This window comes from Carassius carassius, chromosome 14, assembly GCF_963082965.1.
Source record: "Carassius carassius chromosome 14, fCarCar2.1, whole genome shotgun sequence".
In the NCBI taxonomy this organism is placed as follows: domain Eukaryota; kingdom Metazoa; phylum Chordata; class Actinopteri; order Cypriniformes; family Cyprinidae; genus Carassius; species Carassius carassius.
The window spans coordinates 10,471,331-10,496,476 of record NC_081768.1 but is presented as its reverse complement, the minus strand read 5'-3'; the positions used below and the strand labels follow the sequence as shown (position 1 = coordinate 10,496,476).

Sequence of the window (25,146 nt, the reverse complement as noted above, 5' to 3'; positions counted from 1 at the left end):
ATTAAAAATGAATAAAAAAATGTATTAAAAATAAAATAATTAGACTGAAGTATTGTTTTGTATATATTTTATATGGTTGTTTTGTATATATATAATTGTATTTGAATTACTTTTAATTATAATTTAATAACATTAATATCACCCTCCAGGAGACATTTGTTTGTGAGTCTAATTGGATTCAGACACAAGTATATCCTTTTCTTTGGCACATTGCTGTAACATTCTTATTGATTTTAGTACATCATAGACATTGTAAACAGACGTAGTTTCTTAAAGGAATTGTCTACCTAAAAACTTGAATTCTGTCATCATTTACTCACTCTCATGTCATTCCAAACCTGTATGACTTACTTCCGTCTCTGGAACATTAAAATAAGATTAAAGATGAAAGGTTTGGAATAATATGAAGATAAGTAAATGACTTGACAATTTTAATTTTGGGGTGAAATATCCCTTTAACATATCCCTAAAAAAATAGTAAACCACCTTTTTAAAATTATTAACTTCACACAAAGAATTTATACACATTCACAGAGTTGACATTATGAAACATTAAAGGAGGGTCAGAGACTGTTTAATCTGATTAACATACTGTAAATATATACACACACCCTCTCTCACACACATTTATAAATCGTGCACATAATTTCAGGGCGTTAATTATAGGGTAATCTGTGTTATAGACAAACACGTAAACAACATTTCACTGATACAGTATAATTCGAAAATCGCAACGTTATACCCAGAATCCCTTAGTTTCCCACTGTAACTGTTAGAGTTTCGCAGTATTTAAGACACTGCATATATTTGTTCTCAGCGCTCCCTCATCATAATGCCTGTAATTCACACCTTCCCTTTTAACAATACATTTTGTAGTTTAACCACATCAGATTGCAATCTCTCACTGATGACCAAAATAAACTGCCTTTTTTTTTAGAGAGAGAGCTGATGTGACACTAAATTTATAGTAACACCACTGCAAATTTGCCATGAACTCAGATAAGAATTAATTTAATGGCAGACTCCAGATAACTTCACTACCATATGACCTTGTTCCATCAGGATAAGATTTAGTCACAGTGATTAGAAGAAAAATCCCTTTTCCTGAGGTAAGAGAATAAGCTCAGTCAAATAGTAAAAAGCACAGATGTGTATTTTGCCATAATTGTAAAATGTTTCGTGATGTTAAGCAGTTTTCTTTCTGACGGGGATCGATAGATCGAGCGGATCAGATTCTCAGTGGATAAGGTCCATCATAAGCTAGATTGTGAATAGACATGATGTAACAAAAGTGGCACAATGGTGATTCATTTCCTGGCATACTGTTTCACTCCAGCCAATCAAAGCAGAGCAGAATACCCCAGTGACCAACAGGAATTAGAGTTCACAATAGAAACTGTTAGTGGTTATCAGTTATTGCTATGTCATTGCCGTGACAATCGTTCCTGATGCTCCGAGAGCCACTGGCGGCAGATATCGTGCATGACAGAGTCACCTGAGCTCTCAGCGGCCCGCATCACATCCTGTACAAATGGAGCTGCCTTCACAAGCTCAAGCTTCACAGCCTGGAGATACGCAGCCCGCAGCTTACTGCACTGAAGATATGCCTTTATCTACAGAGAGAGAGTAAGAAAAGCGTGTGAATGAGAGCAAGAAAGTGTGTGAGGAAAAAAAAGAAAGACTGAGAAAGAGAGAAACCACACCTTGTTTTCTGGACTCTTAGATTCTAGAATCAAGCCTTCTAATTCTTTAGCCTAAACAAAAGAAAAACTTTTTAAAAAAAAATTTACATACACATTCTATATTATACAATATACACATACACATACACACACACACACACACACACACATATGATAGATAGATAAAAAAAGATTTACAAAACAGGTGTTATTGAAGCCAAGGTTGCATTGATAGCAGCTTCTTGATTCTCGATTTGGTTGAGGTCAGGCGAGTTAGCAGGCCATTCAAGCACAGTAATATCAGTTGTTCAGTTTGGAAGAGTTCTAGTTGTTTCAAACGTCTTCCATTATGGATAATTAAGTTTATATGATTCTGTGAACCTTCATGAAGCAGGTTTTTTCTGAACTCTTCTCCAGATGTTTGGTTTGATGCAATCCTGTCTGAGCTCTACAGGCAGTTATTTTGAGCTCAGGGCTTGGTTTTTGCTCTGATATGCATATTCAGCTGTTAGACCTTTTATTAAGACGTGTGTCTTTCCAAATCATAAGCATTCAATTGAATTTGCCACAGGTCATCTTCACTTTAAGTGTAGTAACATCTACTGTACAAGCAATATGAATCCTCCTGAGCTAAATTTCAGATGTCACAGGATTACTTATGCAATGGAATTAATACATTTGCAAATGTTAAAAAACAGTTTTTTTGCTTTGTCGTTATGGTGTATAGAGTGCAGAATGATGTAGGGGAAAAAAGTCATTTAAAGCAATTTAAAGCAGTAATTTAAAGCAATTTTTTTTCATTGTTTGTCGGTCCAGCGACTTATAGTCAGGTGCGACCTATTTATCAAAATTACTTTGACATGAACCAACAGAAAACATTCCCGTCTACAGCCGCGAGAGGGCGCTCTATACTGCTCAGTGCTCCTGTAGCCTACCAATGAAAATGGTAAAGTGGGAGCTTGATGAATTTGCTTAACGTTACCGGTAACTGTTGGACTCCCTGGCTTGTTATGTTAATTTAAGACTATTCAGCCTCCCGGGTATGTTCTTTATGCTTTTGTGTAGCTCACTGTTAATGTGTTATGTTAACATACTGGGCACCTATTCAGCCTGTTGTTCTGTGTACTATTTTGTACCGTTAGCTGAATAACTTGCCTTTCCAGATTACCAATATCTGTCCTTGGTCTTGGATTTTGTTAAATAAATTGAGTTAATATTACAGTTAACAGTTTTCAGTTGTTTTCAGTGGTAGGCTACAGGAGCACTGAGCAGCGGCTGTAGACGGTAATGTTTTCTCTTGGTTCTTGGATCTAAATAAATGCGACTTATAGTCGTATATATATATATATATATATATATATATATATATATATATATATATATATATATATATGTATGTGTAATACAAATGCAGTAACGCAAATCCAGAAAGATTGTTAGGTTGGGAACTCACATCAGCTGGACTCTTATCAGCTACTGAGACACAGCTGAGCACAATAGCGTCACAGTCATGTTTAGAGGCTGTCCCAGACTCCCCTACACACTTCAGCAGCTGGCGCACAGACGAGTACTGATGCTGCCGGACAAGGCACTGTCCGACACGTATGTACACTGCCAGCGCCTCCAATTGGAAGTCCTGCATCACATTAATGAAGAAGAGAATCAGAGTCAGATATGAACAAGACAAAGATTCAGTCTGTAATAGCTGTGTCATAAGTGCTTACCTGTATTACTCGATATGCAATGCCAAAACCTTCCTCAATGTTCTTGCCTCCCAGCATCACCTGTGCAATATGCAGAGAGGTATGTTTATATTTGTCTCCTTTTGAATTCATCTTTAGTCTCAATTAGATCTATGCCACAATGCACTGTCAACCAGGTTTGAGGTTTTTTTTGTTTTTTTGTATATACACTACCATAAAAAATTTGGGCTAAGTAAGATTTTTATTTTTTATTTAAATATAATTCATGCTTTAAAATATATATATATTTCAAAATACTAAGCAACATTTTTCAACAATCATATTAAATGATTTATTATTAAATGATAATCAATAAAAGTTTCTTGAGCACCAAATTAGCATATTGTAATCACTTCTTAAGTATCATGTGACACTGAAGACTAAAGTAATGGATGCTGAAAATTTTTCCATCACAGGAATAAATAAGTTATTTTACATTTTAATAATTTTACTTCACAATATTACTGTTTTTTCTGTATTTTCAATCCAATAAACAAGAAACCTATTTCAAAGAAGTTCCATTAAATCAACCCTAAACCTTTGAATAGTAGTGTACATATTTGGCACAGACCAGATCTTGTTGCATGCATATAAACAGCAAAAGCACCTGATTTGGGCCACTTTCAAATCTGGTTTAAAATGTTATATTACGTCACTGAAAAAATCTAATCTGCATTAGGCCATGCATGTAGTATAATTGCAGCCTCAGAGTACAGCACTTTAAGCATAATGTGCGGGTTAAATGTTATGAAATAGGATTATTTTTATGTTTATAATATTTCAGTTTATCTATAATCTATTTCAGTATTCTGTAAGGTTAATGCTGTAAACTATATCCATACATATCCCTTTTCCAACAATATGCATTACTCATACACACTTCAAAATAATCAGCTCGTGCAATCAGGGTAAAATCCATTCAGGGAAATACTTACAGTTAAACACTTACAAACATAATATACACACATCACAGACCAGAAAAGAGCAGAAATGTATTGATTTATTTATCCATTTTAAATAGTTCATTGAAATATTTATTTTAAAAAATTAATAGATATGCAGCATTTCCACTCTCCCCTCACTTTAATACAATCTATCCTATAAATGCAAGGACGTGAAAAACTGTCTTGAATGCAACCTTCAAAAATCAGGTTTGGTTACTATTACTATTGTTCTGTGAATTTTCAAAGGTGAAATCTTTTCCTTTTGACAGAAATCAGTCCACACCTTTAGAAACAGACTAGATTGTGTTTATACTGAAGAACATGTTTTCTTGGCTCACCTTGCAGGCCACATCCACTTTCATGGGGCTGTTTCCAAACAGAGTGGGTGGGGCACTGTTCCCTGTGAGGGTGGGGCCTACAGCTGTCCTGGATGGTGAGCTTTCACAGCGGTGTAAGAAGCGTGTCACCTCCAGCTGCAGCTCAATTGTGTGCATGTGTCTGCAACATTTATGTTCAATTACCACATTGAAATTGCCCAAAGCCAAAATACTGAGGAACGTAATGGAAACTCTTATCAGTACTGATTATATAATATTTAAATTCAATGTATGTTATTATACATAATGCAAATACTAGTAAATTATATTAGCTACAAGTTGGCATACAGTTTGCATCTGGCTGTTTCATTTCTCTCCAATATAATTCAAAAATCGATTTGACTAAAATACCTGGAGACATCAGTGGAGCTCATTTTCTTCCTGAAAGAGGAGCTGTGTGATTTCCTGCGGCTTTGTTGTTCCTGCAGGTAAGTTCTAAGGTGCTCTTTGGCTCGGATCAGCCAGCGCTGCTGTTCTCCCAGCTGCAGATATGACTGAGCACCGTGAGAAAAGAAGCGGATACAGGTCATAGCGGCACGAATGTGATCCTACAAAGAGAGGGGAGAAAATTATAGCGGAATGCTATTGAAGAAGGGAAAATATGTGCATGTTTTTTTTAAGCACCATCATGAACTGCTGGAGTTGGTACAGAGAATGGTAGTGTCCCCTGCGCTGGAGCAACTGACAGGCAGAAAGAAGGTAACGGCCCCAGGTCTCTAGTGTGGGGTCCAGAGTTTCTAAATGACCCTGCAAAGCCCCTAGCTGTCCACGTTCAAGACAGGGCTGAAATATGCCCTCCAGGAACACATCCTCTGAACACTCCTAGAAACAGACAGAGAGAAAAAACAAGACAGAAAATGTATAAACATAAATATGTTCCTCGTATGTCATATAAAACATACTGCTAAAAAAAATCAGATTACATATACAAAGTGATTCATAAACTTGGGATTAGACAATAATTTGTGTTTTGAAAGAAGTCTCATGTTCACCAAGGCTGCATTTATTTGATCAAAAATACTGTAAAATACAGTGAATAATTATTAATAATTACTGTTTTCAAATAACTGTTTTCTATTTAATGATCATTTAAAATGCCATTTATTTCAGTGATGTCAAAGCTGAATCTTCAGAAGCCATGAATCCCGTTTTTAGTGTTAAAGACACTTCAGAATTCATTCTAATATGCTGATGTATTATCAATGCTAAAAACAATCGTGTTCCTTAATATTTTTGTGGAAACCATGATAGATTTTTGTAGTATTTTCTGATGAATAGAAAGTTCAAATAACAGCATTTATTTGAAACAGGCATTTATAAAAAAATTTTACTATCACTTTTGATAATTAAAAAGTAAAAAAATTTCTCTTTCATACATTAGTGGAGTTCTTAAAAAAAAAACAGATTTAAAGTGCTCTTTAACTTTGCAGAACCTTGTTCTGTATGTGGGTGAGTGCGTCTTTCAGGGAGTCGTGCCGCAGGTAAAAGCTGATGAGGCTTAGGTGTGTGCCATAAGTGAGCAGGTAAAACAGACACTCCTGATAATAGCTGCACTGCTGAACTCTGCCCTCTGCTCCATCTAGAGGAGCAGAATCAGAGAGAGCCTCCTCCAGCTCACGCAAGGAGGCCAGGATGTCCTCATCCACCGTCTATATGACAACAACAACAAAAAAAAGGCAGACGATGAGTGTGCATTTCCCTGTAAGGAACGTCAAGGATCTCAACAAGTCAAGTCTGTGTCTTCTGTGTCCGGGTGTATCATTACCGTGCTCAGAGTGGGATTGACTGTGGACTCCAGGTGCTGAACGATCTCCTGCAGAAGTCTTCCTCCATGGTTTAGCTGGTTCCGATCTACTGGTGCTTTCAGACAGCGGGCGAACTTCTCCCTGGCCCCACTCAGATTTCCAGCCTTCAAAGACGCCATACCCCACGCCTGCCAAACTCCATTCGGGTCTAGTCCACTCTTAGTCGAAACCTGAGCATAATAAACAAAAACTGGTTGCAAAAAATAGCTGAACCCAAAATCATGACAGGTCACTAGATTAAAAACCATTTTCTCTTTTATTGTATAAAATCTCCTTTTGTGCTCAACAGAAGCAAGAAAATCATGAATGTGAGTAAAGGATGACATGAAAGTCATCTTTGATTAAACCTTTAATTTAAATCTCACCTCCACAGCTAGCTGGTAGTGTTCGGCCTCCAGCAGCTGGTTGCGCAGACGTGTGACTGCAGTCATTTCCTGAATATCGTCCAGAGATGGAATGTATTTGTAGTTTGCACTGACTAGGATCTTCAACACATCCACCTTACTGATGTAGCTGTGGATGGAGAGAGAAGAATTAAAAACAAGTGAAAGGTACATACATTGTTTTTCAAATTAGTTTCTAAAAATAATTGTATACTTTTATCAAAACATTAAAAGACATTTCTAATGTTTCAAACAATTTCTATAATTTCAAATATTTTGATCATTTAAATGTTCAAAATGTATTCATTAAAGTGCCCTGAAAAAAAGTATTGTGGGTTGCACAAAAATATTAAGCAAGCAACACAACCATTTTATTTTTTACATGATAATAATAAGAAATATCTCAAGTGACAAATCAGCATATTAAAATGATCTCTAAAGGATCATGTGACACTGAAGACTAGAGTAATGGCTGCTGAAAATTCAGCTTTACTATCACAGGAAAATATTTTATTAAAATATTATTTTTAAAATATATTAAAATAGAAAACCGTTTAAATTGTAAAAACATTTCACAATATTACTGTTTTTCTTTTTTTGTTATTGTGTTTTTTTTTTTACCAAATAAACACAGCAGCATAAGAGACTTTGGAACATAAAATCAATTTAATGCTTTTAATATTAAAATACAGAAAAAAGATACTACCTGCAGATTAGACATGTAAAGGTGTGTGTTTCTCACCTGTCACAGAGTGCAGGCTCATGGGTGCATCCTGCGTTCACAAACATGAGTTTGGCACTGAACAGCAGCTGTCGCATCACATCTGTCAGCAGACGCGCATCCACCTCAGGATTGGTCAGTTTGCGGGAGAGTGAGCAGCAGTGGCCAATCAGCTGTTGCCCGCAGGCTGCGTGATCACTGTGTAGCGTCAGTATAGCCACACACAGGGATGCGCTGGGTGCCTTTAACATAAAGAGAGAAAAACTTATATATTTATCAAATATAAATGAGACAATATAAAAGAGATCACATTTAAACCAATCACTGTCAAACAAGCAATCCTTCAGCTCCAATGGGAGTAGAAAATCACACCTGCTCATAGTAGAACTCGCTCTTCAGCTGCTGGTTCTCTGCCGGGTTTGGAGTCAGGCGGTACTGCTTTCGTGGCACCTCAGGCAGACTGAGAACCCCATTTAGGACTCCATCAACAGATGCAGGGCTGCCAGCTACTGAGAAAAGTTTCGTTTACAATCTCGTAATCATCATCTGAGTAAAGGTATCATTATTTTGCCATACAACCATAAGATGTGAAATGAACCAAACAGAGACAAGTTTACCTTCCCCCTGTTCATGCTCCTCATCTGAGCTGCAATAAACACAACATGAGAAATCAATGTACATAAAAATCCTAGATTAGGGTGAGAAGCATTACATTTTCAGGTGTGCTACAACTAGATCCTATTCTGATTTCTCTTAATAGCTCTGGTTACTTAATGGTTCTATTAGTACTTTTCACTAAAAGAAATCTTCAAAAGTTTGGGGCCAGTAAGTCTCCTATGTTCACCAATACTGCATATATTATACTATGTATAATATATTTTCAAATAAAAATGTATTCTTGTGATGGTAAAGCTGAATTTTCAGCAGTCATTACGTCTTCAGTGTCATACAATCCTAATCCTGTAATTATCTAATATCCTGATCTGCTGCTCAGAAAACATTTCTTATTATTGTGAACTTTTAAAAACTACAGTTTAATATTTTTGTAGAAACTGATTCTTTTCTTAAGATTCTTTGATGAACAACTTAATGCATCAATTAAATGCATACTTGCTGAAAAAAACTATTCATTTCTTAAATCTGGCTGACCCAAAACAATTTCATTTTCTCATTGTTTAGATGTGGCATAAATACAACACAATAATTCACCTTAATTTAATTTAATATTATATATATATATATATATACATAAAAATTAATATCAATATCAATATGAATAACAACAAAATATGTGTAACAATGTTCCATTTGATCTACTCTGACAAAATTAGCTGCTGTTCAGTACTTTAAAATCAAACAGCGGGTACAGTAACTAAACTGATTTAAGTTTCATAACATAAGTACATTTTTAAGCTGCATGTGTTTGATTCACTTAAACAAATCAGCTCATAAGAATAATTCATCTGGGAATCATAGTACTCTTGTACGACTGGTTCATAGTTACCGACCATATTAATAACAAGTTCAATGACGAATACAAAAGTATGATCTGGCTTTTAAAAAGGGTTTGTTAATGTGTCTTACTCCATGTGGAAGAAGTTGTAGCACTGGTCACAGACCCTGACAGGCTCTTCAGAGCCCTCTACAACCATCTTCCTGCTGGAGCACGAATGACACACCAGCCTGCCACAGCGTCTGCAGTGGTGCCGTCTGTTAAACTGACACAGGAAAAGATTTATGTTAAAACTCTAATTCTTAAAGAGAGGCCTAATAGAGAGCAGAGCAGGAAATCACAGCAGGAGCACATCCTATCAGATTAGATTATTCACAGCCTATTTCACTCCTACACTCTGCCTCTCTCACCATGGTGAATCTCTCCCTCTGGCAGACCATACAGATGTGCTGTTTGTGGTCTGGGATCCAGTCCTTGCGGTCAGGGGTTTTTTCAGGAGGGGTGAAAGGTGTGGCCAGCTTCCGGATCCTCTTCTCACTGGAGCGTCTCTCACTGGAGGGTGTATGCATGGGTGTGCTGCCTGAAGAATGTGTGTGCAAACATGACTTATAAACTAGAAGGTATTTTCACCTTCCGGGTTGCATGCTAAATAGAGTGTGGCTAAGGACAAAAAGCATGGTCAGCGAAAGAGGTGTGGCTTATACCTGCTGATGGAGGAGGGGTGCGGCTTGGAGAAGAGGGGCCGCTCTCCTGGGCTGGACACTGCAGAAATGCATCTTGCAGACTAATGACAGAGTCTGAGACAGAAAGAGAGAGGAAGAGAAATAGATTAATGAAAAGAAAAGTTCCAATATAATGATTTAAAACCTCTAATAAGACAGGAATGCTTGTTTTCAACTAACAATTCGGTTAAAGGACGGATCCACCGTTCAAACTCACCCGAACGTGACCACTCTCTGGGTGCATATGGAAAATCAAGAGCCTTCCGGGCGTAATCTGCCAGTAGGGTGTCAATGTGTTGGTTGGTGATGCCAGCGTCCTGAGTCGGCAGAAGGCTCCGTAGAGTGTTGATGGCAACAGTAGCCCAGTCTACCTTAAGATTCATCAGCAGCTGCTCCAGCATGAGAAGCGGATCAGACAGCAGGGAAAAATAGTCCTGATGTGATGCTTCAGGCAGAGTGAGTAGAACCTGTTACAGGTAAGCACACCACACTATTCTGTCACACACACTTCTTGTTCCATCTGAATCAGTGTGTTATTTGGTTAGGTCAAACATTGTTACCTTGGAGCCAAGGTGAAGGGCATTGATGTGGCGTCTTCGTGCTGGGGTCATCTGACTCTGGAAGTGTAGGGTGAGGTAGTCTGACAGGAAGTGACAGGCAGCTAATCCAGGTCTTCGATCCAGGGCTCGCTCACTAACTTCCAAACCCACTGAATCAGAGAGAGCCTCCAAGAGCTGTATACAGAGAGACACACAGAGTCAAGTCTGTTTACTTATAGCGTTATGCACAGTTAGTTACACAGTTAGCACCCACAAAGCTAGTCAATATCCATATGCTTATGAATAATATGGGCCTGATTTGGGGTCACTGTTGGCATGAAATTAATTTACAAACTAAACTAAATAACTTTATTCAGATACAATGGTAGCCAAGAGAACACATAAAAACACATACACACCTGAAAAGCATCTTCTGTGTGATTCTGTTCAAGGAGGTATAGCAGGTGCTCGGTCTGCAGCTGCATTCGAGACTGATCGGAGACTGAATACAGCTGCACCCACTGGGTACACAACTCAAACTCCTAAAAACACACACATTTATCCTTCATAAATCTAATAAATCTTTTTTTTATTAAAATGACAAAATGCTTTCAAAAACACAAAACACTCTATAAAAATTCACTCTTTGATGATATCCAATATCCTTTGTTTCTTACTCTAGAACACATTTTGGTCTGCTGTGAACAGCTGCAGACACAGTACAGTGTAATAGGTTTTAGAAGAAAAATTGCCTCTCTCTATTTCACACAGAATGGCGGTTACCTGAAATCCCTCTCATGATGCCTAACCTCCAAGAAAATGAAACATATACAGCAAGGTCACAGAACATGGTAGCATTAGAGTTTATAGAAATCCGTTACCTCTGTCTCTTTCATTAAAAATGGCACACATAATTTCACACAGAATGGCTTTAATGCTACCCAAATTCCCTCTGGTGATATCTAACCTACTCTGTTTTATATGCTAGAAAGCATATACAGCAAATCTGACAGGACAGCATATTAGATTACAGTTGTACTATCCAGTGATTGTTTTTCAAATCTTTCCATAGACTTACCCTGGCCTCCAGCATTAGACTGAATACAGATTCAGGATTCTTTGTAGACTCCTCTCTCAACTCCTGCCACGTCTCCCATGGCAATGGTTGCTGCAAACTCAGCATCTAAATGACAGGATTATGTCAACAGCCAACTTCTGCAATATGGACATTACAGTTTAAATGTGCACAAAAACTGGCACTGATTGTAATCCAAAAACAGAACAGTAATTTCAGCCTCTGTCTGGAGCTTATAAAAACAGACAGAAGATGACATGGTACTGCAGTTTTTTTTTATACTTACTAGCATGTTTATGCACATTAAAGTGTCTTAACAAAGATATTTAAATTATGGGAACATGGTAATACATGGGTAAAAATACAAGCACATAGCAAAACAGAATTCTGCTTGCCATTCTAAGACTGATACAGTAAATAAGAAGAGTATTGCTGTGTCAGACTGACCTGCTGGTACATATCCAGCTCATGTTTTCTCTGCTGTAGCTGCTCTCTGAATGGATCCTGGGTGTTCTGGTCACTGATACAGAATTGCACCAGCTCTAAACACACTTGTAAAGGCCAGCGGTCCAAACCCTGGAGGACCACACGTGCACGCAGTTCCCAGTCCCTTACACGAAACAACTGCTCCGCACTGCTGCATTCTTTACAAAGAGACAAACACAAAGACATCTATAAAACAACCTTATTTATGGTCTTGTCAAAGACTGTCAGAACTATTTAGTTATGATTATTTATGAGATTAATCCCCCCAAAATGTGTTTATTTTGAACCAAAGATTTATAGAACATACTGTCAGATACTTCAACTGAATAAATGAAATCAATTGATTAAAATTAATTCTCTGTCTGACAACAAATACAAAGGAAGCTGTAAATAATACACATGATACCAATATTACTCGGTTTTAAATGACTGGCATATATTCTCCAATCTTTTAGTCTGCTTAAACCCCTCTCCTTGAAATGCTACGCCCATATCTTAACATCCAATGAACTGATGCATTGAGATAAGATTTTACCGTTTTCTTTTTTGATAATTAATTTCACTCGGATGTAGGCAGAGAATAGAGATAAAAGAGATAAAGAAAATAAAGAAATCTGACTGTTACAGGTCACTAAACTCTCTGCAGAGGCACAAAACCCAGAATAGAACAGAATATAGATTAAGGGGGCATTTTTTGCCCTAAAATATAACATCCAAGATATTTAACTTTTGACTTTTTTTTTTTTTTGACTCCAAGATATGTAACTTTTGTCACTTTATGGAACTTTTGATGGTAAAACAAGTAAATCTTAGTAGAAAGTAAAAACTGTACCAGACATTGTGTCACCCAGGTAAATCTTACCTTGCAGGGCAGTGCCTGCCAGTAGTTTGTCCCGGACTGCCCCCTCCTGACTGCAAGGTTGTGCATACAGCTCTAGGAGATCTAGGGCTCTGTTCAGATCCCCCATATTTAGGGCTTGCTGAAAAGCCTCAGCAGCCATTGCTTGTCCCACATTGCTCTGCAAGCCAGAAAACAACATTCCCACCACAGGCTTCCCACAGAGAGCTGCCCCAAGACCCTCATCTGCTTCCAACGAGACCCCTAGAACTGGCTCAGCCATGGTCCGTAGGTACATTCGCAGGATAGGGAAGTTTTTAAGCAGGCATTCCCCTTCCTTTGAGATCTGGTCTCCATCCAAAACCACTTCTTTGCGTCCAGATCCGCGAAAATAGCCTGACCAGCCAGAGGAGGCAGCTCGGGTCACACCACCCCGACTGGCACTGAGGCAAGCCAGGGCGGCGACGAGGGGGGAACGGGACTTCAGGAAAGACAGCGCAGATGGAGTGAGGAGAAAAGAAGAAGTAGGGCATGAAAACGGCGAGGGCGGAGAAGTGGAGAGATTGGTGGATGTAGCAGACATGTCCTCCACAGAGACCTCAGACTCAGAACTGGGGTCAGAGGTTGTGGCGGGGTCAGAGAGGTCAAGAGAAGGGGCGCACTCCAGAACATACTGCTGGAGAATTGAGGCAATGCTGGCTGGGCAGAACGCCCCATTGTTGAGCCCTGCAATCCTCGGCTGCCCCTGAGAAAATGTCATAGCCCTAGAATCCCAGAGAGCGAGAGTTTCACAGCAGCGCTGAACTACAACCTGTTGCACACTCAAACGCAGCCGCTCCTGCTGCAGGAGATGCAGAACCCTGCAAAAAGAGACATATATGACTAATATGTTATTGTAAAATGCAGCACTTTAAGAAAGACAGTTCCTTATTTACCTGTCAGGTGACACCTGTCTGTCAAACAGCAGGAGAGAGAGAAGCTGGCTGGGCGACTGAAGCAAAAGTAATAGAGGATTTCCGAGTTTCACTTCCGTGGACTGATCTAAGGTCAGACCACAAATATCAGATTTAGAGCTCATGATACTTAAAGATTACAGTCAACAGAATTACTGAAATGGCATGCCTACTGTATAGTTTTACCTTCTGACCATAGACTGCGCACCAGTACTGAAGCCAACACATTGACATAATCAAGGAAGTTGCGTATGTAATCTGGTCTGCCAGGGGTGCTGTCAGGCTCAGACGGGCAGAGCTGGTCTACATACTGTAGGAGTTGTTTCATAGCAGTCCGTACTGGGTGGGAATCGAGTTCAGACTGCCTAAGACCAGCCTGTTCAGTCAGCGCCGTCAGGAGAGAGCTCCCCGCCAGACCATCTACTACAGGGGAATAGAAGCAGCCAAAATTAATAACAGAAATTACATTTAAAAAAAATTTAAAAGCCTTGGAATGAGAGTTGTATTTGATATAATATGATGTTATTGCATCAAGAATTAAAAGTGTCTCCGCAATTAATCCAAACCATTTAATGAATATAAGCTGCAATAACATCTTTCTCAATGAATTATAATGATGACAGTGTTTTAAGAATTGAAATTACTGATTTCTACATTTTATATCAGTTTTGAATATACATATTTTTTATTCATAATTTCATCTTTTTGTAATGATTGACTTTTTGTGTTGTGATTACTGTTTCTCATAGTTTTGACTTTGTCCGTTTCAACTTTTATGTCAAAACTCCTATATTTTAAATCACAATTTCAGCTTTTTTGTCTTTTTTGTAAAAACTGTCATTTTTTATCTAATAATTTCAAATTTTATGTCATAATGGTTTTGTAAACAGGCTTCCATTAAAATCAGCCAATGAGAATCAACATAACAAAATAATATTTATATATATATATATATATATGGTTCAGAGGTAAAAAGACTACCGAACCAATTTTTAAAGAGGATTTAACATTTTAATAATTTATAAGGCCCCCTTAAATGTCTGTAGTCTACAGGGCACAAAAAAACAATGTTTTAGACTAGAATATTTTCTGTAAAGTGCTTAACTACGACACATTGAGAAAAATTTTTACAATTCCGGAACAAAATCTATGATTATCATCATGTTTTGCGCCAAAGATGTGCTAAAATGAGCACAAAGATAATGCCAAGCTCACTTTGCTAATACCTGAGCTGTTGGTGGCAGAGGTCAGGGTTTGAAGTGTGACCTCTAGGCGCTGATTCAGGTTTAGCCGGGAAGTGATACTCTCCTCTGTTAATGTTGAATGACAAGAGAGCAGCACTTCCTGAGCACTGCAGCCGAAGGGACTGTAGACAGCATTCTCCTCTCCATTACAGTCTAGAGTAGAACGATGTTACAATAAAGAGGCTATGTAAAGTAAACAAAAATATAAGTGAGCATGCAACTGTAAACAAAAAAATATTTTTTACTTGTTCCTTTGCTGGTGGAGGTTCTATTAAGGACCTTGCTGATTTGCTGCAGTACTGAAGGGAAGCCTCTGATACCGCTGGTGTGAAGAACCTTTGGATCTACTCGCATACCTGCGGTGGGCAAAATAAGTCAGGACTCGGCAATAAAGATGGCCTAAGTAAAGTTGCTTGATGCAGGCTCACCTCTGGCCTCCAGAAAGCCGCTGAGTCTTCTTTCGGCAGCCTCGAGCAGCTGCCTTGAAGTTTTCCACAGTGTACACTGACAGCAGGTGAGGTCAAAGGCTGCCATAGCCGCAGGGCTCAACTCTTCCAGCAGGGGTTGGACGAGGTCTGGGGAGTCTACAGAGCGCTGGGAGAGCCAGTAATTGTCCTCTAGACAGAGTATTGGCCGGCTTGAGGTACTGAGTAAACGTTCGGCCACATCAGAGATAGAATAAAAGGCCATGCCTAAAAAATAAGTAGACAGTAAGTAGGTCTATAGATATCAGTAATTCACAAAAATGCGACCACTTAATTTTTTTATGGGTTAGCCTTAGGTAATTATACCACCCTGTATCATATTTGTTAAATAAAATCCAAATACGTTCTTACAAATTTTAGGGTGCTAATAAAAATTAAAAAATGCCTGTTTTGCCCTAGCACATCACACTCTTTCACAAAATATGTGCACCACAAAGAAAAATTATGATGTTCTGATATTAGTTTACAAAAACTGAAACTAAAATTAAAACCATTAAAAAAATATTTAATTACCCGAAATTTAAATAAACATTAACTGAAATAAATTCTTATTTTGTGAAACAAAAAAAAAAACATATGTAATGTAAACTTTTTATTTGACATAATAGAACTCATAATATTAATAAAAATGTTTTTTGCAAAACAGATGAATATTTTTTTTTTTGGACTGCATTGTGCTATATAAAAAAATTCAAGTCTATGGCATGTCCTCTTTAGTTAGGTAAATGTGTTTGTGCAATACCTGCAGCTGCTGCGCTCCCAATGCTTTTAAGTGTTAATCTGCTGCTGCTGCCCATTCTGGTCCTGCCCCCTGGAGCAACACCCACTGTGCCCAGACCCTCTGAAGACGAGGACGATGAAGAAAGTGACTGGCTCTCTATCTTCTGCTCCACCTGAGCCAGCTCAGTCAGGACCTCCCGGTACCGGTCCATAAAGACCAGTTCACCTGCACACTCAGAGTTCTCCAAGCCGTACATCGCAATCACCTAATAAACACACACAACACAAACACATACCATTAAAGAAGCCCAAGCGGATGGATCTGGACCACCAGCATTGACTAATGAGGTCCACACAGAATAAATTAGTGCAGAAAATGCTAAGAATGTTTCCCAGATTCCTTTTAGACCTGCGTATATTCTGTCTGTACCCTTAAATGATAGAAAGGGGTGGTAATGTGTCAACATACAGTGCCTTCATCATCATGAGAATGACTTCATCTCTGGGGTTTTGTGGTAAAAAGTGACATCATATCTTACCTGCTGGGCCTCTATGTAGTTTCCTCTGCGTATGCAGGCGATGAGGAGAGACTCAGGTGGGGAGAGCATCGCAGGTACCAGCCAACTGTGGGGTCCACCACATGAACACACTTCATTCCTACGGCACACAGCCCCAACACACACTCCGCCATCTGCAGCACAAGCAATGATCAATGTGAGTGTTTAGCCAGGATGTGGGAAGGAGGTTTTAGTAAATGTGTGAACTGACCTGAGGTGCTGGTGCTGACCTCCCCGTTCTGACGTTCAGTTGAGGCGTGATGTTCAGAGCGGTGTCTATGGTTTCTTCTCTTCCTCCGAACACCTGAACTGCTGCTGCCACTGCCCTGGCGTTTCAGTGGAGGTGCCGGACTGGGGAGTGGAGATGGAAGGCACAAGCCATCTAAACAAACACACACAAACATACATGCAGTGTTTTACTGTTCAAAAGTTTTTTATGCTCATCAAGGCTGCGTTTAATTGATCAAACATACTGTAAAATATATTATTATTGACAGTTGTGCTGCTTAATATTTTTGTGGAAGCAGTCATACATTTTTGACGATCTTTAATAAATAGAGAGTTCAAAAGAACTGTGTTTATTTGCAATGTTTTGTAACATTATAAATATCTTTACTGTCCCTTTTGATTAATTTGAATGTCTCTTTGCTGAATAAACTAAATAAAATAAATTCATTACCCCAATTTTTTTTAATGGTAGTATATGTATTAAACCCTTGCAACATGAATATCAATGCTACTTTGCATTTCTCACCATTCCCATTGTCATGGTTGCTAGTAACAATCTGCAATCTCCACTGGGCTTCGGCCGTGTATTTAGACAATCTCTGTAAGCGGGCACTGAATGTTTCCGCTGTAACAGAACATCCTATACTCTCTGCCAACTCCACATCAGCTGCAAGCGCCCTGCCGTCTTCCTGCCCGACTCCACACACACCCTCCAAGCCCTCCTTCACCAGACGCAGAATCCCTTCCATTACACTCAAATCCACCAGAAACCCCCGGCACCCTGACAGGTGGCCCAGCTCAGGGTTCATCTGATCAGAATCTCTACTTTGGATCTCTTCTATCAATTCCTCCATCATTCCAACTTGCTTTTCTGCACTTAAGACACTCTCAGCTGTGCTTATACTTTTAGCACTGTTTGGTTTCATTTTCTCTGTGTGTGTGTCTGTTTTGGTTTCAGTTCCAGTGCTGATCTGATCTGATTGTGGGCTGAAGTCCAAGTCAGAAAGGAAGATGAGGGAGAAAATGTTCTCCAAGAGTTCCAAACGGAACAATGGTGGAACAGCTTCCAGGTACAGTTGACATTCTGATAGGTAGTGCTGGAATAGATCAGAGCATCCTGGGAAGAGTAAAGAAGGAAAGATAAACTTATGTTATCATATTTATTTAAACTTTGCCATTCACATTTACAGGAAAAAAAATCCCTTGTAAAAAGGGATACCATTCTACCGTGATGGCCAAAATGATTAGAACACTAGTATTTTCACCAGGTAAAAATGGTTTTCAGTCAGTTATTCTTATCTTTTGCTGTAGTGCGTCAGTAGGAAATATCAGTTTACATTTCCAAACATTCGTTTAGCCATTAATTGTAATAATCCAGTGAGATTTTTGTTTGCACAAGGAGTCTGAAAACAGCCAGTGCTCCACACAGAGATCTGATCTCATCATTATCCATCGGTATAGAATAACATAAAGAAACAGAACAAACTGACACCAACTAATTACCCAATTCATGGAATCACTATGGCATTTAGACAATTATCAAAACCTTAAAAAAACATAACTCCATGGTACATTTTTGTTACTGTATTAAAAAAAAGATAATCAGCACTGTCACCTTCGGTTGGCTCCTCCCTCGGTCCCACCTCTGTCTGCTGCTGATGCAGTGGCTCACAGTCCAGGCAGCCGGGGTGCGTGTGTGCGTTCACACAGATGGCATAAAGGGCATACTTCATGGCACAGAAGCCTCGAAACAGAGTGATGTTCCGCTGGACAGAGCTGCTGGCTGCGTCCACTAATGAAGGATCTGCTACAAAAGTAGAACAAAGATTTAATGTTTCTGCAGTTCTATGTGAATTCAAATGTACCCCCTGTGTCTCATACCTGTTTTCTGCAGTAGTTCCAGAACTCTGTGCTCCTCGTATTTGGCGAGGGGTGTCAGGGTGTGCAGCACATAGAGGGCAGAGTGATGGTCCAGCATGTGTAAGTGACTCAGCAAGGCATCATGAGATATCCCTCTGTACAAGTATGCATACCAATTAATAAACATATACACTACTGTTCAAAAGACTGAGGATAGTAAGTTGTTTTTTTGTTTGTTATTTTTTTTTGCAAGAAATTAACATTTTTATTTGCCAATGATACATTGAATTGATCAAAAGTGACAGTAAAAACATTTATATTGTTACAAAAAAAAAAAAAAATCAAAGAATCTTGAAAAAAATATTTTTTTCCATTATCTCTTTTCCAGCACAATTTTTTTTTATATTGAGAAGAAAACCTTCTGTAGCACCAATTCAATGATTTCTGAAGGATTGTGTGAAGACTGGAGTAATGGCTGTGGAAAATTCAGCTTTGCCATTACAGGAATAAATAATATTAAAACAAAGTTATTTTAAATTGTAATAATATTTCACAATATTGCTTTTTACTGTCTTTTTGATCAAATAAATGCAGCCTTGGTGAGCACAAGACTTTATAGTAGTGTAGATGAACAAATAGCTATTAATCCATAAACAGAAATAATTTACATAACTTACAACTTTTGGACATACATTAGGTTAAATCACATTTTTTGCAAAAAAGAAAGCTTACAACAGGGTTTTAACTCACGGGTTGTTCTGGTCACACCATTCCAGCACACCAAGTTGAGAGGACAGAGTGCAAGCTAAATCACTCAATACTGAATCATTTGTCTGGGGCTACAGAAAGAAAGAACTCAATCATTCATTCACATTGACACATACTAATGTGGAATATATACATGTATATATATAAACATACATACATTCATATATAGATAGATAGATAGATAGATAGATAGATAAACAAAGAACACTTTTCTTGTGAATGTCAACTACTATATCTAATAGACTCAAACTAATTTAGATGTAAAGAACACCCTTTAGCTGGAGGGAATTTTTGAAGTAAATGTTTTTTTTAAGTAAATATGGACTTAAAAAATTAGACTGCTCTCACTGAACATTAACTGTACAAAGCATGTGTGGCCCCTATTAGACAACACAACACTTTCTTGTAACATTAGTAAGGAATAATTGACAACGGGCCGTTGAATTATTCTGGAAATATTAGAAAAATAATGCACACTCCGCTTTGCGTCGTGGCCACATCACCACCTTGGGTGTGCATTATTTTTCTAATATTTCAAGATTATCTATCCATGGTGATTTTTTGACAATGTTATGTTTACAAAGTACTGGTTTGCTACAATGAATGCGTTGTAGGTGTTTATTGTGCAGCTGGTTATAGTCCAACATTCCTGTGCAACTACAACCAATGTATTATTGTTCTATCAACCCCTAAGCACCTAAGTGACTTTGTACTGACAGTCACATATTTGACTACTGACCTGTTGGTTATGTAGGACTCTTAAAAGGGTTTTGGCAGAATCCAGGCTTTGACAATGCATCCAGCCCAATAACAGCAAGAGGCGGGACAAAGGCTGAAACTCAGCCTGCAATAGTGTTTCCAGTTTGGCAAACTCCTCCCGCTTTATAAGATCTAAACCAGTAAGCTGCAAACAACAAGAATATATCACTGCAATTCTAAAACAGGAAAAAATGTGTTGCTTTCATCTATACTATTATATAAATAATGTTTTCAAATGAATGAAACTTTATTAACTTGATAAGTCTCACTGACTAACTTTGAAACAGTGCAGAAAAATACTGACAAATTCTATTTTACACATTCACTTATTTCTAGGCTTCTGTTTGCCTGAGTGTGTGCACCTACCAAGACCTGCTCCAGAAAGTGCTTTCCAGTGCTCAAACACTCAAAGTAAATGGCTTTCCACACCAAACGCTTGTCACCATGACAGCACAAGCCAAGCATGACCCTTTCCAGATCAGGTAAGTCCACTAGAAGGAAATAAGGGATGAGTTTTTGACAATCAACAACACAATGATGTCTATTAAAAAATAATAATACAAAATAAAACAAAATACATCACATGCAAATGGTGTGACAACTGAACATGCTTTGGGAGGGAACTACAACCACATGAGCAGAAGTGTGAAAAGTTAAAGTAGAGGAGGTGGCACGCACACACACACACACACACACACACACACCAGTAACAACCTCATTCATTTCCTTAAAACACAACACTGGAACATTGGAATCAATACCACTATTTATGGTGGCCCAGACTTGCCTTTTAAGACTTTAAATTACAGTTGACATACAGCTGATCTAGTTTTAGTTTCCAGAAACAATACCAATTAGACATTTATAATTTCACAAAAAAAAATGATTCCAAATAAATGCTGTTCTTCTGAACTTTTCTTCTACTCAAAGTTTATTGCGATTTCCAAAAAATATATTACACAGTAATCATTAACAAATCAGACAAATCTATTACTATAGTTTCAATTTCAGTATCTGGCTTCAAGATTCATAGAAAAAAATGACAGATTATTACAGAAACAAAATGCGAATCTGAACCTGGTTGTGTGTATGATCACAGTCAATTTAATTGACTCACCCTGTGTATGTGGAGCCTCTCTCAGCAGTTTCTCTTTGAGCAGTCTGACTGCTGTGGAGCTGTACGACGTTAACAGAGCCTGGCCCTGCGGCCTCAACAGACATCCCAGAATCCTCTCCTCTGTCATGGGCCCTTCTCTAGCTGACCACAAACCCTCCCACAGAGTCTCTAGCTGAGCATTTGACCTATCTGGCCCCCATGGTGCTAAGGCCAGTGCTGAACACACCTCTTCCACCCATTTCTTGCTCCTCTCTTCCACAGGCACGTTCACTCGCTCGGTGAGATGCTGGATGAAGACGTCCTGTAAGGCGTGGTCTCTAGAGTGGCCTGAGTGCTGAAGGAAGCTGATGAGAGAGTGGCAGAGCCGCGGCTGCTGGCGGGTTAAAAGAGAACGGAGGCAGGATAGAACAGCAGCGCTCAGTGGAGGGGTGCAAACACCTGGAATCTTTCCCTTTACTTCCTCAGAGTACAGAAAGGCTTCATGCAGCTCCTATTGAAGACATAGAGCCAAGTAAAGACGGCAAGAAACACAAATTGTGATCATTGTTTCTTCTTTATTGCGACATATATCAAATGTGAAAATAATTTAAGATGACACTTGATTTTGTAGAATTTATTGGATCGTTGGATTGCTGTTACTTGCTGTGATTGTTTACAGAGAAGAGATGTTGTTATAAGGGGAGCCACATTAATGTTTTAAAAAAAACATTATTAGAGCACATTTTGGACAATTTAAAATGAATTTAATTTGAAACAAACACATGACTTTTAGTTATAGTGTATAAATCTTTCAGGACACACACATCATGTCTACAGAGGCCATCAAAGAGATGATATACATCTCAGTAAAAGAAATTTAAAAAAGTAAAAGAAATTTCCACAAAGCATGCAAGCTATTTTGCCTTAAGGTGCAGTTACATGTATCACTGTCCTGCAATATTTCAAGGGCAAAATAATTTCAAAAGGATTCCATGAAATTTTGAATTTTTTTTTTTTTTTTTTTTTTAGTCAAAAGGTTTTGCAAATCTTGGTTGAATGGGCCAACAGAAAAACTGCTTGGTTTGAGATTGACTTCTGTGTAAGCTGCACTTCATACATCACTTTCACTAATAACAATGGACCTTTTTTAGACTTCTGGAAACACTGTCATTTAAAAAGTGTCTATTGCTACATTAGGATTTTTAAACATGGAAAAGGGATGCAATATTTGTCAGACTGGAAAAAAAGAATGCAAAAATAAAATGTTATTATAGTGTCTTGCTCAACTGTGCACATGTGCACAACAGCAACCGATAGAGTAGAACCTTATCAGAGTTCAAAGCAAAAGATATAATCTTAGGTTTGTCAATAAAAAACCATAAAGTTGTTACAACAGTGTCAGCACTAACTTACTTTATATGCTACATACTTGGTATCAGCATACAGTAGTTGAAATGTGTCATACCTTAAGCACAGACAGTGGCACATCTCCAAGTTCCTCTAGAAGCAACATGAACTCCAATTCTCTCTTCACAGACCCACTCACCTGCAGAAAAGGTAACCATAATCTGCATCAGGAAAAGGAGTTACCGACAACAGTGATGAATGCTTCTGACGTGAACCATACATGAAAAATTTAATCCAGCGAAAACGCACACCTTTATTTTAGTATGTTTTTCCAGAACCTGAAGCCAATACCAGGCCAGTCTGTGAGGGCTGCCCACTGTTTCCCATCTAGGTATAAACAAAAGAAAAACAGATGCGTTTCCTAAAAAATCTTAACTTTAGCCTCTTGAACCCTTAACATAATGAAATGTTAAGTACCTCTTATAATGACAACAACAGTTTCCACCAAAAGCTACTATAACTATTGTAACCACTATCCACAGAAAGAGGAAAATGGATTTGAATACACTATTGTTCTCAGCATTGGTTCATGTCATTTATGACTTTAATGAGCATTCCTGTAGTTTATTCCTGTCAGAGTCACTCACCTGAGCGGGTATGGGTGGGTAACGATGGCTTTAACGATACTGTGTGGGCCATGAGGATCATCTCCGCTCGAATCGCCGAGCTGACCCACGCAGGCTGCCGCGAGCTCCCACTCACCGCGCGTCAAACACCGCGTGAAGAATCCGAAGAGCTCGCGTCTGGAGGTCTCTTCTTCACGGCCAAACGGATGCATGATAGATAGTCCGCTTTGATTCAGCAGTCTGTTGGGGTCCACGTAAAGATTACTGACCTCACATGTGCCTTGAAGTATTCCACATTTAGATAAGAGAGGATGGAAATTGAAAGAAAAAAAACATGAGCGGTTTTGTAACCATCTAATAAGTGAGATCAAATTAAATTCACAATATATGCACACATTTTTATAAAGGTCCAGTAAAGCATTTATTTTGAATAAAATAACAATTATAAGATATAATAATAATAATAATAAACCCAAAGCCAACAAAAATGTACAGACTTCAAGTAAGAAGATCTGAACCGGTTAAAACCTAAAGCAGAAAAAGTTACAGAATTGATGTCAGCATTTCTTGGATTTAGTCTGTTAACGACTTCTATAACGTATTTACATTGCAATTAGTGTGTTTTAAACTTTGGTTTATGTAACAGCTCCTAAAAGCGAAACGATGACAGCAAAACAACAGACACTGCCCACTTAAAATAGTTTGGAAGAGAGCAAATTAACTACACTGTCAAACGTCAGTAGCCTACATCGTTTTACGCTTACGTACAAGAACAGATGAATGATTAAATTAGCACTCACGATTTGAGTTTGTCGTTTATATCCCAGACTAAAGAAGAGCGCGTTCAAATGCGCTTGCCATCAGCTGTGTGTGGCCATGAGAGAGCCGAGTCATGTGACTCCATCAGCTGATCCAGGAGATGTCAGTTCAAGGGTCAAAACAATAGAAAGGAAAGAGGGGGTAGGAATGGCAAATGCATTGAAACTGTTGATCACAATGGGCTGGGCTTTTGATGAAATAGCAATACTAATTTTTGGTGACAATTAAATTGCTGCTCATTATTTAAAAAAAGAATTAACTTTTCTAAGATTGCTGATGTAGTCAAGTGATACCTGTTACTTTTCTCAGCGCTGGATAGATGAGCCAATCACAGTCGTTTATGATACAGGATTTAAAAAACATTTTATTGACATTCTTTTAGTTGATTTCAGTTTAAATCTAGGTAGGTACTACTCATTTGGATTGACAAATTACATAATACATTTTATGATGTTCAAAAGTAACCAATATAATAATTTAAAAAAACGCATACAAACGTTGCACCTCTCTCCTCGACTATAATAAGCGACCCCTGGCGGAAGACAATTAGGTTATTTTTCGTGCAATATTTGTCTGCCAGAGGTCCAAATAAGGCAATTTCTCCCGCAGTATTATATCTGCAGTTATTTTTTTGGTCGATGATTGTTGTGACCTAATATCTTTGGGAGTTATTGTGAAAATGTTTTGATAGTTAGTGACGTGGCTTTACGCAGATATAAAGTGCGCATGTTTCATTCATAAATTTATTTTGTAACTTTATTTAATTTAAACAATGAATGTCGTAACAGTCTGTAAATATCGTCTTGAAGGTCTTAAATCATAAATATTTTCTTGTTTCTGTTGCTGCACTCTAATACAGATTATTTGGATTGATGCCACAAAAGCCATATTTGGCAAGATTAAATAATTTTAATGTG

The 25,146-nt window shown here is 38.2% G+C and overlaps 1 protein-coding gene across 4 annotated transcripts; it reads right to left on the bottom strand.

The window, feature by feature from the left end:
• Window positions 1–558: 558 nt before the first annotated feature.
• Window positions 559–23,725, bottom strand: LOC132156922 (zinc finger FYVE domain-containing protein 26-like). 4 transcript variants are annotated; one of them, XM_059566001.1, is made up of 40 exons: window positions 23,432–23,725; window positions 23,096–23,171; window positions 22,903–22,983; window positions 21,459–21,948; window positions 20,708–20,832; window positions 20,322–20,486; window positions 19,565–19,653; window positions 18,836–18,969; window positions 18,570–18,761; window positions 17,481–18,071; window positions 16,938–17,108; window positions 16,709–16,860; window positions 16,192–16,435; window positions 15,393–15,656; window positions 15,210–15,320; window positions 14,947–15,117; window positions 13,907–14,143; window positions 13,703–13,808; window positions 12,792–13,627; window positions 11,891–12,087; window positions 11,447–11,551; window positions 10,788–10,910; window positions 10,390–10,563; window positions 10,047–10,296; window positions 9,812–9,904; window positions 9,518–9,687; window positions 9,239–9,372; window positions 8,272–8,300; window positions 8,027–8,160; window positions 7,676–7,896; window positions 6,916–7,063; window positions 6,511–6,720; window positions 6,179–6,394; window positions 5,370–5,567; window positions 5,097–5,293; window positions 4,707–4,866; window positions 3,407–3,466; window positions 3,136–3,318; window positions 1,704–1,754; window positions 559–1,613 (listed from the first exon to the last, which is right to left on the bottom strand). In XM_059566001.1, exons 1-40 carry the CDS (start codon window positions 23,620–23,622, stop codon window positions 1,425–1,427), a joined length of 7,668 nt encoding a protein of 2,555 aa, XP_059421984.1. In that variant the 5' UTR covers window positions 23,623–23,725; the 3' UTR covers window positions 559–1,424. The 4 variants fall into 4 exon arrangements, with proteins under 4 accessions (XP_059421984.1, XP_059421986.1, XP_059421985.1 ...); XM_059566003.1 differs by having other exon boundaries at window positions 13,907–14,140; XM_059566002.1 differs by having other exon boundaries at window positions 18,570–18,758.
• Between the last annotated feature and the right edge of the window lie 1,421 nt (window positions 23,726–25,146).

What these genes read in the sequence shown, in the direction of transcription:
- LOC132156922 (XM_059566001.1), bottom strand. Translation starts at nt 23,622, where the DNA reads ATGCATCCGTTTGGCCGTGAAGAAGAGACCTCCAGACGCGAGCTCTTC. An exon ending in TGGGAGCGCAGCAGCTGCAG is followed by an intron (nt 15,657 to 16,191) that starts GTATTGCACAAA and finishes CTTATTTTTTAG; the next exon opens with GCATGGCCTTTTATTCTATC. An exon ending in TCAATCCCACTCTGAGCACG is followed by an intron (nt 6,395 to 6,510) that starts GTAATGATACAC and finishes GTTGTCATATAG; the next exon opens with ACGGTGGATGAGGACATCCT.